We start from the raw sequence: 16,258 nt of genomic DNA on the forward strand, positions 1-16,258 counted from the left end.
TGGGCGTCACTTATTTAGCTTTCTGGGTGAGCTGGAGGCAGCGGCGGGCCGGGAGAACCACCCCGCCGTGGGTCCATTCTGTCAGCCGCCGGGAGATTTCCTTGCAGCTGGCTTGACCCAGCCCAGGTGGGGATCTGTTGCGGCTCGGTGCAGGCAGCGCTTCCGGGATGGGAAGGGTGAATCCCGCCTGCAGCGCTGATTCCCTGTGCCTGCAAAAAAACTCCAGCCACCATGTTTTTTTTTTTGGTGCGGCTGGACTCCAGTCGCACCAAAAAACCACAGCATCTGGATGCTTTTTGGAGCAAAAATTACCAACCTCCGACTTTGCTTGCTCTGCTTTTCCAATGCGCCGCTGTGGCCGTCAGCGATTGTTGTGCGTGCGCACGATGTCACATATGCGCAATAAGGACTGGCTGGCCAGGGAATGGAGGAACGGGCGGAGAGGAGCAGGGCCAGGCTGGGGCTCGTTTTACCAGTTCTCCAATTACCGGAACGGTAATGAACGGTAGAATCCAACCCCTGGATTGCGCCCTGCGAGGGGGCCATCTCCAGCACCCCCCTGGCACCTCTTAGTGCCCCCCTGCTGGCCCCCTTGCCTCTTAGTGCTCCCCTAAGGCATCCCAACACCCCCTGGGGGCGGTACCGCCCACTTTGGGAACCACTGCTCTATGCTGTTGCTGACTGTTTTGTTTCCATAATAGAACATCAGACTCCATACGTGGTCGCAGTATTGCCAAGATATGTAGAGATTCGTACGTTTGAGCCCCGTCTCCTGGTTCAGAGTATTGAACTACAACGGCCACGCTTCATTACTTCTGGAGGGTAGGAAAGCTTTAATTGCCCACTTTTCTTCGATTTTGCATATAAAATACTGTTGAATTATTAAGTTTAAAGTGTTGTTGAGCAAAGGGGAATTAGCCCTTTAATCTTATTAAGGTACATTGCTGACTGTATCTTTTTCCTTATTTTAGTCCTAATATTGTATATGTGGCCAGCAATCATTTTGTTTGGCGCCTCATTCCAGTTTCCATTGCAACCCAGATTCAGCAGCTCCTCCAAGATAAACAGTTTGAATTGGCTTTGCAATTGGCGGTAAGTGAAAGGTTAAATATATTTTCAGTCTATAGTTGGGGTCTCATGTCATACTAAACCATAGTGAGGTATCAGTTGTATCTGGTTTAGTATGATGTGTGAACCTAGTCAATTGTGTTTTAAATGACTAACTGGGACTCACAAGCCATAAATTAGTAAGTTGACAGAACTTGAGTGAATCTGTGACAAATAATTATATTTATGTTGCTATCTAGTAAAAGGGCTGTTTGAAGACAAAATTATTTGTTAATTGGGCATATAATAATGAGTAACTGCAGAATTTAGTGCTTATCCTCTAAACCTATAAAAGTTGGTTTAGTTTGATTCAGGTTGATTATAATAAGCTTTGGTTGTAACATAATGGAAATGAACAAATCAGGGTTTATTTCATTAAATAAGAAAGTGTGGTTACATTTCGGGAACAAAAGTCATAGTATAAAGCTATCCTGGCTTGCTTTAAAGTCTATAACCATGGTCTTTAAATTTGGAACAAACTTAAAATAAAATAAAAAAACTAGTTCTGTGAAAGATTTAATTAGTTTGTCGTCTTATGCAAAATAAGCAACTTGTGTGGGATAAAAATATTTATTAATCTGATTGTATTTACTACAAAAACATTTTTGTAGGGTTACAAAAACATTTGCTATAAATGATAATATAGTATCTCTTTGCGAGAATCAATCATGTGAGCACTGCCTTATGCCAAAGGTGCACAACCTTTTTGAAATAACAATATCACTTGTCTTACATTTATTTAAATCATATTGTTGTTGTTTCTCATGCATTTCATATTATTCTCCTCCTGTCAAATTAGTTTACAACTTAGCAGTAATGTTGGGAGAGGTTTGAAAGAATGTGTTCAAGGCTTTGGAGTATAGTTATGCGCATCTCAGGGATTGGAGATTGTATACTGAGAACAGTAACTGTGAGTTATGTCACTGTTTGATTCATTCAGTGCAGTCATATTTTTGAATGCACTGGATTTTTGTACTTCTTAATTAAGCCTATTATGTATTACTCAAATATTTATTATGGTCTCAGTGTTCATGGACTACAAATATGACAATAAAGTTTATCACACTCAAGAAACTTATTTGTGTTCTTATTCTCGGATAGCATAACTGAGATAGAAATATATCTTGGCTTGCATGAACAATTTTTCCCACAAGTATATTCAAATATACTTTTTCATTACCAAGGATCAATTTCCTTAAGAGCCAATGTGCTATTTCCTAAAGGTTTGCATTTTTAATTCTTTATTTCTTATTTAGGATATGAAAGACGATTCTGACAATGAAAAACAACAACAGATCCATCATATTAAGAATCTTTATGCCTTCAATCTTTTCTGCCAAAAGCGCTTTGATGAATCAATGCAAGTCTTTGCTAAACTTGGGACAGGTAGATTTTCATTTCCAGCCTCACTTTAAATTGTGCAAGGAGAATTAAATACTACTAAAATGTATCTGTATAAAACTCTAAATAAGTATTAGTGTTTGGATTTTTGTAAGAATATCCTGCGGAACGTTTCTTTTTGTTATTGCAGAGAAGACAAGAGAGGTAATTTCCTCTTGAAATTTCAGTCCCTTATGAATCCTCCTGGGAAGATTCTTGAGAATGCATAGCTGAATATCAAAATACTCTTCTGCCAATAATCAATAATGTTACATTTATCTTGCAACGTTGTGAGACTGCCACAAAAACATAGAAGCATTTTTAATATGGAAATAAGTATTTCATGTGAAAACTAGCCTTGGGTAAAGAATAAATTTATCAGCAGCAGTAGCTTGATATCTTTTTTTAAAAAAACTATTTGTTACATTTGCCTATAATTTTGAAATGTATTCTCTCAACCCCCCCTCACTCAAGCTATTAAAATGTTGAAGAATAGAAAGCTCATGATTAAAAATAGTGAAATTCATTTGATATTTATTTCCGGTTTAATTGACACTATTTATGATTTTCAAGCCAGCCATGTATCTATTCATGTTGTTGAATCCATAATATTTTACTACTGATATAGATCTTAGTCAAATTAGTTTCTTTGTGATAAAAATAAAAGAGATAAGTACTGTGAATTTAAATTTGTTATAATTTGTATTTTTGTTGAAAATATTTTTACCTACCACACTTGTGTTTTTTTTTAGATCCTACACACGTGATAGGTCTTTATCCTGAACTCTTGCCCACTGATTACAAAAAACAGCTCCAGTATCCAAATGCAGTGCCAAGTCTTTCTGCAGCAGAGCTAGAAAAAGCACACCTAGCACTTATAGATTACTTAACTCACGTAAGCATTTAACTATTGTGCTTTTCCAGTGGCTGCTTATGTTAGACACCAGCTCCGGATTTGTTTAAAAAGTATAGAATGTCATGTTCTTGTTTTATTTAACATTTAAAATGGATTTGAGGGAGGGCAAGTTATGATCATTTGGTTAGATTAGAACTTTGATATGAGAAGTCATGCTAAAAAAAATAAAATTGCAGTTTCTCTGAATGAGCAATGTTCACTATCTTGCTCTGTATAGTACAGAAGGTGAGTCTATGTCTTAGAAGCTTGCAGTCAAGATTTTGGCCATGAGTAGAGAGAAGAGATGGAGTGGAGAGTCAAGTGTAACAAAATAGTGGAAAAAGAAGAAGACAGAGAGATCTAAGTAATAAGAATTAAAGAGTACAGAAAAACTAAAAGAATCAGGCTTCATTATTTTGAGTAATGTGGGCAGGGTGCAACCTTAACTTTATTTTCTCTTTACAGAAACGAAGTCAGTTAGTAAAGAAGCTATATGATTCTGACCATCAGTCTACTACATCTCCCCTCATGGAGGGAACACCAACCATAAAATCCAAAAAGAAATTGATACAGATAATTGATACTACATTGTTGAAATGCTTCCTCCATGTGAGTACTCTTCATCTTTTGAATTGGAAATTCATAGCAGAAGTGAAATGTAAGTTTATAGTGAAATACTAATTGGGTATTAGAAAGATCTAAAGATACATACAGGTAAATATGGAGGAAGGAGGAGACTGCTTTAGAAACGTCTTTCTTTTTTAGTTAATTCCAAACAAATCCTTTGTCTTCAGGGGAAGTTCCAAAACATGGTCAGATATTGTTTGCATTAATGTGATGAGGAGGCTCTATGTCTAATATTGAACTAAAAAAAATTCTTGTTCCAGTTCCTGATGGAATTGCAACTGAAAAATATTTTAAGGTATAATCTGGAAGAGAGTGAAGAATCATGTGAAATCTAATGGACGGTTCTCTTCAAATAATTAAAATAAGAAAACACATTTAATTGTGGCTAAATATTGTTCAGGTCATTAATACATATTAGTTTCATTTTTTAAAATAGTAATTTTATTAAAAAAATAAAACAATGATAACAATTAATACAAGCTAAAAACAAAAATAAAAAGATGCAAATAAAAGCTATAGAAAAAATACAAAAGAAAGAAAAAATAAGATACAGTAAAGAAAAAATAGATAAAGAAATGACTTCCTCTTCATCACAATTATAAACCATTTTAGTAATTTATCACCTTCTCTTAAAATACAATGAAACTCTTTTCTCATATCCATCTCTTGTTTATAAGCAAATTCTTAATAATCTTGTTATTTTACACCTGATCACAAAAGTCCACTGAGGATTACCAAAGTTAACAACATATTTTAAACTTGATCAAATAAACCAACTTCATATCCCTCCCTTGTAGTTTTAACAGTTTCTTTAACCTCTTCAAATTATGTCCTAAAAACTTAATTTCTTTTCATTTTTTTGTCCCTTTTCATAAAATTCTTCAAAGTATTAACAAACCAATTGTAAATCTAATATACAAAGACTATCCAGATTTGTTTTGTGGTTTGTTATTTGTATATCATTTTAATTGTTAAGTCAGCTGGGCTCTTTTGTATGTCCAATATAGCATCTTTTTCCATAACAGTTTTATAGCTTGTCATTTTAAAATTCATTTTTAGATCAGTCTTAATCTTGAAGGGTAAAACTTGTCCCTCTTCCATAATGTCTTTTAAACAGTCTATCTTTAGAGGTAGACACTCTTTAAAATTAAATTCTGAGTCTGTTGTTAAAAAATGTCAAATGTATTATTGTGTTGTATTGTGTATATTAAGTTAAATTTAGGTGTTCTTTAAATATAATCTTAATTTTTCTTTCAGTTTGCTCTAGTTTCTAAACTTTAAAATCCCATCATTTTTTGAAGAATTCAAAACAAAAGTATTTTTCCACAGGAAAGATTCTTACAATTAATTCCAAAATTTTATTTTAAATTCATCTACCTTTAATTAATTGGTAACTCTCCAAATTCAAAGTTGCTGTTTATTCCAAAAATGTTTTTAACTCCTGAAACTCATATTTAAAACTTTTTTTTGCTAAGGATTGAAGGAAACTCTTCCATTGCTTTGAAACCTGTTAATACAAAGGTTCCTTGTAGCCAAAAAACAGCTAATAAGCATTTTCCAAAAGTTATTAAAAAAGAAGTATTCCTGTTCTTAAAGGGGCTGACCATTGGTTGAGCAAGATATCAATTCCCTCATCTCCCAGAGTTCTAATGGCTCTAGAGACTGTTATCTTGCAGCGTCTTCAGAGGGAACATCTGTACGGAGCACTTGTGGATAATCTCATGTCATCTCCTTGTCTGGAGAGTAATTAGTAAAAGCCAATCTATTACTTTTAGCAGAAGGGTCTTTAGTTTGCCATTTTTCCCCTAGAAGGCCTCATTAGTTTCAGTTGTGAAGTCAAGATGATTTGTTGAAGAGCATGTTATGTCTTTATATTACAACTGTCTTCATTCCTAGTGAAAATAACTATATATGCCTTGAAACTTTTACTGTTCATTAATTAATAGGCAAGAGGATATTGTAGGTTTATGATAGTACCTTAATGTTAGTGAAACTGTGTACAATAGAATGTTTATAAGGGAGAAGGGTAGATTGTCTCCAATTTTTATTAATAACATAATCTCATTACTTGCAAAATGTTTCATTATCTAATTTCTTTAATTCACGTTTCATTTTGCTTATGTGAATTTGTTTCTGATTCCATTAAATTGCTTCTTATTACAGACAAATGTAGCCTTAGTGGCACCATTACTGAGACTGGAGAACAATCATTGCCATATTGAGGAAAGTGAACATGTGCTCAAGAAAGCTCACAAATACAGTGAATTAATCATACTATATGAGAAGAAAGGTCTCCATGAAAAGGGTAAGTACTGAGAGAGGAAAGAAGGAACCAAAAGGTTCGCTTCCATATCACTTCCATATCACTTTAAGCTATTCGTTTTTGGTAGTATAATATATGAGCAAATTTTGCATGGAGTGAACTAGAAAGTGAGATCAGTTTTTTTTTAATGGGGCGGGGAATTAGAGATTGCAGGGTGATGTTCAGACTGGGCTACATAGTTTATAATATTGTCAGATTTGTCACCAGAGTGAAACTGATATCTGGCATGCATATTTATGTTCAGACGTTGTAGATAAAATAGAATAGAATAGAATACCTTTATTGTCATTGCATTCTACAAATACAATGAAATTTGAAAGCTACTCCAGCACAGTGTCCCAAACAGCACATCACAATCACACTAGAGAGTATTTAAAAATTAAAATAATTAAAATAATAATTAAAAACCTAGTCTAAGACCTATTTAAAACATATAGTAAGTTTGATAGTTTAAAAATGCCATTATATACATAGGGCTAAATCACATATGCATTTTTTGATTCAAGACAATTATTGCCTTGGAAAAGAAACTGTTTCTCAGTCTGTTAGTCCTCATTTTAAGACACCTATAACGCCTCCCTGATGGTAAGAGTTCAAAATATGAATGTCCAGGATGAGAATGGTCTGTGGAGATTTTTAGTGCTCTAGAGAGGAGTCTGGTCTTCGCAATCTCTTCCAAAGAAAAAAGAGAGCAACCAATGATTTTTTGTGCTATGTTTATAACTCTCTGGAGCATCTTCTTATCAACTACAGAGCATCCAGCATACCACACCGCTACACAGTATGCCAAAATGCTCTCGATGGTAGAACGGTAAAAAGTAACCAGTAACTTCTCACCCAGACCACTCTTTTTCAGCAGCCTCAGAAAGTACAGGCACTGTTGGGCCTTCTTTGCAGTGGCCATAGTGTGTACTGACCAAGTAAGGTTGTCAGAAATATGAGTTCCTAGAAATTTAAAACTGTGAACTCTTTCCACACAGTCTCCATTGATAGATAGTGGGAGAGGCTCTGCTTTGCATCTTCTGAAGATTTTGATGGCCCTCAAAGCAACTATGCTGAACCTTGAAAAGGATTCCACACCATAACTTGCTTTGAACAGCAAGTTTGGAAGGATACTTCACAGAATAATCCTCCAAATAGTTTTGCACAATCCTACGGTTTAACTTAAAAGATAATGAAATTGAGTTCTATTTTGCTGAAGCCTTGCAGGTGCTAGTGGATCAGTCCAAGAAAGCTAATTCTCCTTTGAAGGGCCATGAAAAAACTGTACAGTATTTACAACATTTGGGTGAGTGAAGTTGATTTACTTTCTTTGCAATTGGTGTTGTGGTATATTGTATTATTTCATATATCAAGAAAAATGGTTAATAGTTATCACAAAAGTAAACAAACAAAAATGTAATGATTGGGATTATTCCCATCATAACAATATATAAGTTCACATTATAAAATAAGAAATTAGACTGAGAAGATAATGTTTACATGAAAATCGGTTAATAGCTTTTTTTCTCAGTGCAAGTGAACATTTTCCTAAAAAATGTCCACCAAGCACCAAACATCAAGCTCAGAAATACCAAGGACCCCACAAAAGTATGTCTGGCTGGAGTTTTTAATAGGATCTCCAGAAATTATGGTAATAATCATGGTATGTGTAGCAGTAAGAAAGCTGTGACCCAAAAATCAGGAGTGCGGGGAGGTATTTAGAACTCTTGGATCTGGCAGAGTTTGTATGCTCTGGGTTTTTCCAGTTGAGCAATGCCATCTCTCAGGGCCCTAGAAACTCACCTTCTCTATCATGCAAATATATTGGCAAAGAAAAGGCTTCAAGTTTCAAAGAGTCTTGATGAACTTGCTAATAGAGGAGGGCTGGATAGTTCCTTTCTCAATTTTCAAGATAACAGCTAAATTTTGATATTGAAACTAATGAAAGGAAGTATCTGTGAATCTTGCTTCCTTGATCGTTCTCTGAAGTTAACAACCTTGATGGTGTCTGTGTATGTTCTCTCCCTCCCTCCCTCTTTAAACAAAGGTGTATTGAAAAAGATGTGTCTCGTCAGTTGCACCTTATCCTGTCATTGTGTTACCTTTGTAGTTCTTTAATTTGACGCCTTTGTTTTATATTGTAGGAACAGAGAACTTGAATTTAATATTTTCCTATTCGGCTTGGGTACTTAGGGATTTTCCTGAAGATGGATTAAAAGTAAGTACACTTGGATACATTTAAAAACAGAGAGGAGGAAGGGTTCACTTCACTGACCTTTGGGATAGTAAAGCAAATAGTCTTAGACAGGTTGCTGCCAGTTTGACTAATATTCCTAAAGCTATTAAATAGGTTAAGAGTTACTTTTAATTATTATGACTATATACTCCACATGGGGACTACTTTGAACAACAATAAGATAAATTATAAATTATATTGTAATCCATCCAAAAAGAATGAAGCATCTGTTTGGTAGGCAGTACAGTTTCAACTATGTAGCATCTAATTGTCTGACCTCATTCAGAGCATTTGCAGAATTAAGCTCAGGTTTTAATAGAATATCCTGCTTTTCTATATATGACACTAAGTTTGGATTACAATATTGACAATACAAAGAAACTAAAAACTATATAAAAAGTCTCAAGACTTTTTTAAGTAGAAAGGTCGCTTGGAATTTGGGGACAAGATGGATTTTGCTTGAAACAAATGCTTTGTGTTCCAATATGCTAATTTCCCATTCCTTTTTATTAAAATTCTTTATTAAAGCAATTTGGGCAAAGAACTTGACAGAGCTAAAAACGTGATGGTGGATATACTGTTACCTTCAGACTCTATATTAAGGCCCTAAGATAAATAAGCTTCATCAGCTCCATAATAGCAAATCATACGAAATACAACGAAAATGATGGATTGATTGGAAATATATTAATTAGTCTTTGAGAAGGAGAAATAGTTAATTGTAGATATTTGATCAGAGAGTATTGCATATTTCTTTTATTTGTTACTACTTCAGCTTCTAGGAGATCAAAGTGGCTTAAATAACATTCCCTCTTTCCAGTTTTTGCCTAACTCAATAGTCTTGTGAGGCAGGTTGAGTTGAAAGATGGTGACCACCCCAGAGTCACCCAATGAACTTTCAGGGTTGGGGTAAGCTAATGTAGCATCCCAATATACAGTGGTCTTGTTATTTGAACTTTAATAAAATCAGAGTAAGTAGGCAAATATCAGCTTTGGAAATTCAACCATTTTTGTTTGGCAGATATTTACAGAAGATCTTCCTGAGATAGAAGCCCTCCCACGAAAAAGAATTTTGAACTTCTTGTTAGAGAATTTTAAAAACCTCGCTATTCCTTACTTGGTAAGAACAAAAATTGTAATAATATACTTTTTAAAATCTCATGCTTTATTTCTCATACTGTCTAAATTATTTGCAAAGAAGTAATTTTAACCATCATTTTAAAATTAAAAAATAGTTTCTAATAGATAAATAAGGAGATACATAGTCATTTTAAATTCCCATGATCACATTTTGAAATATTACAACATTCTAGAGATATGTAGCATTAACTGTTATATTCTGTATATGTACATATATTCCCAGGAGCATGTAATTGATATCTGGAACGAGTCTGGTTCAGAGTTTCACAATTGTCTGATTCAGCTCTACTGTGAGAAAGTGCAAGGCCTAATGAAGGAATATCTCACTTCTTTCCCTCCAGGTATTTTCACCTGTGATTTATACTATTATGCATAACCAGAAGCAAGAGTAGAGTTGGGATTGTTGCAGAGGGGAGCCCCAGTGATTCTGGAGTGTATGGGTAGCACTGTTTGGTTGCTCACTTAAGTAAGAGAACATTTTTAGAAGACTTAAAGAAATATAGAAGACTTAAAGAAATATATATTGATCATTTACAGTCAAGAAAGAAAAAACGCTTATGTGCATTTTTAGTAGAATATTACAGAAGGCCAAACATAAAGAACAGCAGTAAGACATATTTAGTCACATATAAAATTCTTTTCTGACAGATGAAACACCAGTGCCAGCTGGAGAGGAAGAGGGGGAGCTTGGAGAGTACCGAAAAAAACTTCTTTCCTTTCTCGAGAGTTCCAGTTATTACAATGCTGAGCAACTCATCAGTGACTTTCCCTTTGATGGTATGAAGTAGTCAGTCACCCATTCTGTGCAACATTTACAGTATTTCTAAGATTTTATTTTTTTGGGGGATTTAACTAAGAGGATTCCCACATATGTCTGTATCAGCCTGTTATTTAAGAGCTGTTCTATAACAGCTTTTATAGCTCTATAACAATTCTATAACATAGGCTTTAGTCTGCAGATTGACAATAAAAAAACCCTGCAATCTTTGATTAAGAACCATATATGAAAAACGGCTCTATGGGGAATCACATTGGTGTACAATAGAATTTGTGTGTTGGAATTAACATCTAAAATAGTTAAAAGCATAGAATTGTCTGGCTAGCTAGCTAGTTAGCTATCATTTATATTACATTCTTTAATCATGTGTTAGCCACCCAGAGTTAGATTTGTGAGATGGGCAGCAATATAAGTCGATTTAAATAAATATGGAAAATGCAACTAGACATGTTGGCAAAAATAATCAATAGTTTTCTGATCTATGATTGTAATTAAATATTTTGATTTAGTCAAGAGTCATTCCTGAACTTATATAAGCCTAGAAAAAGACAGGGTAGTTTTTAAAGATTTGAAGAGTGGTGCTTTGCAGAGTTTCTCTTTTGAATGATTTGCATAGTCCCATAATTTAAACAGCAATGCATATTTTATTCCAACCTCCTCCATTGGTTCTTTCCTTCTTTCTTCTTCACTACTATACATATTCTTATAGACAGCTTTATAAATTTCATTGCCACTGAGTGCTACTTTTCTCCTGCCCTCAGGTCTCCTAGAAGAACGTGCATTGCTCTTGGGACGGATGGGAAATCACGAGCAAGCTCTATTTATATACGTTCACATCCTGAAGGACACCAAGATAGCTGAAAAGTATGAGCATGCTTTGTAATCCTTGAAACTGATAACCATCAATTTATTGGCACCTCTTATTAGACCATTTGATTTTCAACTACATAGCTTCTCTGCTTTGTTGTTGTTGCAAAACTAAATTTAAAGGTTATGTAACCATAGTGCATAATAATAGTTTCAGTGTCACTATAATGAACAAGAATGTTTTGGTAATCTTTGCAGTTTACTCTAACAGTCTAGAAAGATTACAATTTGCATACAGTTTCAAAGAAGTATAGCTGGCCTATATGGTTTTGCTATCCATTTTTGTTGACACAGATTTGAAGGGGATTCCAAGCAAGAAAGAAATATAGGCAGATTCAAGTTAAAATCTTCATTGTCCAAAATTTCTGAAGAGTCAGAATTTTTGACTCTTTAAAAAGAGTCAGTTGTGAGAAATATCTATAATATTTAAGAGATTTTGAACTTGTTTCTTTTGAAATCATGTTGGTACTTATAAGTAAATCTTCAGTAAAATGCACTCAGCAGAATTTATCAAATCGCTAATTTTATAAAATTAAATATTCTCCAATAACTCTTGTTTTCTCCAGAGTAATTAGACTTGTCCAGTGTTTTTGCCAAATGAGAAGTCTGTTTGAATATCTTTGTCATTTGCTATCAACTGATTGATTAAAAATCAAAATATGTAGTTTATAATATGCTAAGTTTCTGTTCTGATTTTTCTCTGAATTTCTTGTTGTTTTCAGTTACTGTCATAAACACTATGACCGAAACAAAGATGGCAGTAAAGATGTGAGTAACTCGTTTTTCAACATCATAAAGTTAATGCCCTGTGTTTATTAAACACACTTTGACATTTACTACATAATTACATGCAGATAATAGATAAATGCTATTAAAAATAATAAATAGGTAGCATGGGGATGTGGAGGAAGTAAGATTAAAATGAGAATGAATATTTAAACCATTGTCCTCCCTGCAGTACTAATTATAGTAGATCCAACTACTTTTCCATGATATATTTATCTATTGACATGTGATTTTGTCATAACAAATTTGCAGATTGAGACTGAACTCACATTTGAAAAACCATTATGCAATATTTAGATTAAAATAATGAAATAGAGGAATGCTTAATTTGGCAAATCAAAGAATATAATTTTGCATTGGATTAAAAAGTTGCTTAAATGCTATAAAGAACATAATAGTATATTGTTATTATTTGGTTAGTTGCTTTTTATATTGGTATTTAAGGTCTAGAAGCCAGTGTAGTTTATAAGATCAATGTTATATCCCAAACTATCTCTGTAAGTTCCTAGCAACTGTGTTCCACATTAACATTCTTCATAAGTAGTTCCATGTAGAATATTAGGCCAGAAGTCATTTTCTTCCTCAGTTCTGTTCTGGCAGAACTATCTTAGTCTACTGAATTAAACCATTGGTTTCATACACTTTAAGCTAAGAGTGCTTATGGCTATCTGGAACCAGTTAGCATCCATTTTACAGCCCCAAAGTGGAGGCTGAAAGTGTCAATCTTTTATTTTTCATCCTGGAGTAGTTTGGGATAGATATATTTATTTGTTTATTTTCAGAACTATTATCAGCAGTTCACGAGGATGGGTTACCTGCTGTTACCTAAAATCATATTTTCACCCCATTCTCTGTAGCTCCACTTTTTTATACAATTGTATAGAATTATAGCTACCGTGTTTCTCACAAAATAAAGCCAGGCCTTTTTTTTTTTTTTTGACCCCCGAAAAAACGGCTAGGCCATCTTTTCGGAGGTGACTTAATTCCCCCCCCCCCTTGCATCCTCGGGCAGTGACAGCTTGGATGTTGACTTCAGCGTTGGTGGGGCACTTCGTATCGGGAGACCTTCCGCCACTGTTGCTTTCCCTTCTCCCTGTGCTGCCGCGGCGTTTAGAGCAATGCCATGGCGTTTGGCGCAGCCACGCGCGGCCAGCCAGGGCTCCTCCCTGCAACCAGAGCCCGGCGGAGACATTCGGCTTCAGGCACTCCTGTCGCCGCCTTCCCTTCGCCTTCGAAGGCAAAGCCAATTCTTTTAAAAATGACACCCTACTACCAGTACAACAAAGCCTCCCCTGCCCGAGAGGGCAGCCCAACCCCACGTGGGGAGGCAAAACTCCCGGGGCCGCAGCGCAGGATCAGCCCACTCTGGGAGAAGCGCCCAGCCGCCATCCCTGCCTGGCATCGGGCAGAGCGCGAAGAGCTTCGCCTGGGGCACCCAGCACAGCTGACAGGTGGACCCTCCTGCCCGGCGGTGGAGCTCTCGCCAAGGCAGCGAGTGTCTCCCCGCCGGGCCCTCCGCTCATCCCACCAGGGTTGCGCCAGAGCTGTGCAGGCTGGACAGAGCCGGGAAAGTGAGCCACGGGTGCGTGCCTGACTGCCAAGCGAAAGAGCCGGGCCGACCCGAGCTTGGCTTCCTTCCCAAGTCCCTCTAACCCGAACCCGAAGGGGCCACCGCTCTAAACGCCACGGCAGCACGGGGAGAAGGGAAAGCAACGGTGGCGGAAGGTCTCCTGATATGAAGTGCCCCACCAACGCCGAAGTCAACGCAGGCAACACTATATCCGGGTATGCAATAAAAGTACTTCCTAACGGCAAGCCCCCCCGCCATTCCTCCCATTTTGCATGTTTAATATAGGCCTTAATTTGGGGGGGAGGGGCTTAATTTGATTTTATGCCTATAAAACATGCTTGGACTTCCTATTGGGGGAGGCTGTATTGTTGGAGAAACACGGCAGAATAAGTTTCCCTCTGTTGGAGAAAGACTTACTTACAGCAAGTTATTTTGGAGGGTATTTTTTGAAAAACACAATGGTTTGTTCTGTGTGAAACAGGTATACTTGTCTCTGCTCCGAATGTATCTTTCACCACCTAGTGTTCATTGCTTGGGACCAATCAAGATGGAACTCTTAGAGCCACAAGCCAATCTTCAAGCTGCATTGCAGGTTCTGGAACTTCATCACAGCAAATTGGACACTACTAAAGTAAGGTTTTCTTAATTTTGCTTTTTTAGATGGGAAGCATTTTAGATTGTAGTACCAGATAAAAAGAATGCTGTTCTAGTCAAAATGCTTACTCTCCACCTACTGTACAAGCACTCTCACAAGGAGAGTGAAGGAGTTTATGGAAACATTGTAACGTTCATTCTATTATCTCCAATTTATGGGCTTATAAATTGTGACTGGAGATTTCTCCTATGTTCATGGACATGCTTAGTATTAGTGTAAAATAAAATGCAAGTATATTGTTAGAAAATTGGAACCATATTTTTATTTGTTTGTTTGTTCATTGGCACAGTCTTTAGAGCCCTCTGAGCTTGGTTATTTGCTTGCATATGTTTTATTACTCAACTAAATAATATAATCAATGCATTGGTGTTGTTACCTAGTTGGGTAATTTAAGCATCTGCGTGATTTTGGAAGAACTTCAATTGATGTAATTTCTTCTTCCATTATCTTTTTATTGTATTTCTAGGCAATAAATCTCCTTCCAGCCAATACTCAAATTAGTGAGATCCGAATATTCTTGGAAAAAGTCCTTGAAGAAAATGCCCAAAAGAAGCGATTCAATCAGATACTTAAAAAGCTTCTCCATGCTGAATTCTTACGGGTATGTGTCAGATTTTTTTTCCTTATCAATGATATCAGAAAGAAAGTTAAAACATGGAACAGGATAACATGAGTGTTATTCCAGAGATCCCATATCCCCACACTAGTGAAAGGACCATAATTGTTTTTTTTTCCTCAAATGATTTTGAAGGAATTATTCTTTTTTAAAATTATTCTTATTTTGCCAAAGGTGCAGGAAGAACGGATTTTACATCAGCAAGTGAAATGTATAATCACAGAAGAAAAAGTTTGTGGTGTGTGTAAAAAGAAGATTGGAAATAGGTATGTAAAATTACTATTAGGAAACTAGAAGAAATTGCTGCCCAATCTGTTTTTGCAGATTGTCTAGTTCTGACAGCATAGTCTTTCTTTGGTTGCTTTTATGGAAATTTCAGTGAATGCAGTGAGATTGCTTTCCTTATATATACACTGCTCAAAAAAATAAAGGGAACACTTAAAGAACACAATGTAACTCCAAGTCAATCACACTTCTGTGAAATCAAACTGTCCACTTAGGTAGCAACACTGATTGACGATCAATTTCACATGCTGTTGTGCAAATGGAATAGACAAGAGGTGGAAAGCATAGGCAGTTAGCAAGACATCCCCCAATAAAGGAGTGGTTCTGCAGGTGGTGACCACAGACCACTTCTCAGTTCCTATGCTATCTGGCTGATGGTTTGGTCATTTTTGAATGCTGGCGGTGCTTTCACTCTAGTGGTAGCATGAGACGGAGTCTGCAACCCACACAAGTGGCTCAGATAGTGCAGCTCATCCAGGATGGCACATCAATGCGAGCTGTGGCAAGAAGGTTTGCTGTGTCTGTCAACGTAGTGTCCAGAGCATGGAGGTGCTACCAGGAGACAGGCCAGTATATCAGGAGATGTGGAGGAGGCAGTAGGAGGGCAACAACCCAGCATCAGGACCGCTACCTCCACCTTTGTGCAAGGAAGGACAGGAGGAACACTGCCAGAGCCCTGCAAAATGACCTCCAGCGGGCCACAAATGTGCATGTGGCTGCTCAAATGGTCAGAAACAGACTCCATGAGGGTGGTATGATGGCCCAACGTCCACAAGTGGGGATTGTGCTTACAGCCCAACACTGTGCAGGACGTTTGGCATTTGCCAGAGAACACCAAGATTGGCAAATTCGCCACTGGAACCCTGTGCTCTTCACAGATGAAAGCAGGTTCACACTGAGCACATGTGACAGACATGACAGGGTCTGGAGATGCCGTGGAGAACGTTCTGCTGCCTGCAACATCCTCCAGCATGACCGGTTTGGTAGTGGGTCAGTAATGGTGTGGGGTGG

General features: G+C 36.6%; 1 protein-coding gene across 1 annotated transcript in view; it reads left to right on the forward strand.

The window, feature by feature from the left end:
- Positions 1-16,258, forward strand: part of VPS39 (VPS39 subunit of HOPS complex) — a 34,043-nt gene that overhangs the window by 11,729 nt on the left and 6,056 nt on the right. The window contains exons 9-24 of the mRNA XM_026671032.2: positions 702-822; positions 972-1,092; positions 2,364-2,493; positions 3,240-3,382; positions 3,848-3,991; positions 6,173-6,314; positions 7,534-7,620; positions 8,459-8,532; positions 9,572-9,670; positions 9,914-10,031; positions 10,339-10,467; positions 11,230-11,332; positions 12,058-12,103; positions 14,173-14,322; positions 14,813-14,947; positions 15,137-15,228. Of these exons, the coding sequence (XP_026526817.1) occupies positions 702-822; positions 972-1,092; positions 2,364-2,493; positions 3,240-3,382; positions 3,848-3,991; positions 6,173-6,314; positions 7,534-7,620; positions 8,459-8,532; positions 9,572-9,670; positions 9,914-10,031; positions 10,339-10,467; positions 11,230-11,332; positions 12,058-12,103; positions 14,173-14,322; positions 14,813-14,947; positions 15,137-15,228 (1,834 nt within the window). The remainder of the gene's footprint in view (positions 1-701; positions 823-971; positions 1,093-2,363; positions 2,494-3,239; positions 3,383-3,847; positions 3,992-6,172; positions 6,315-7,533; positions 7,621-8,458; positions 8,533-9,571; positions 9,671-9,913; positions 10,032-10,338; positions 10,468-11,229; positions 11,333-12,057; positions 12,104-14,172; positions 14,323-14,812; positions 14,948-15,136; positions 15,229-16,258) is intronic.

This window comes from Notechis scutatus, chromosome 1 (assembly GCF_049901735.1).
Source record: "Notechis scutatus isolate UNSWTSFEM ecotype Mainland chromosome 1, rNotScu1.2, whole genome shotgun sequence".
NCBI classification, from domain to species: domain Eukaryota; kingdom Metazoa; phylum Chordata; class Lepidosauria; order Squamata; family Elapidae; genus Notechis; species Notechis scutatus.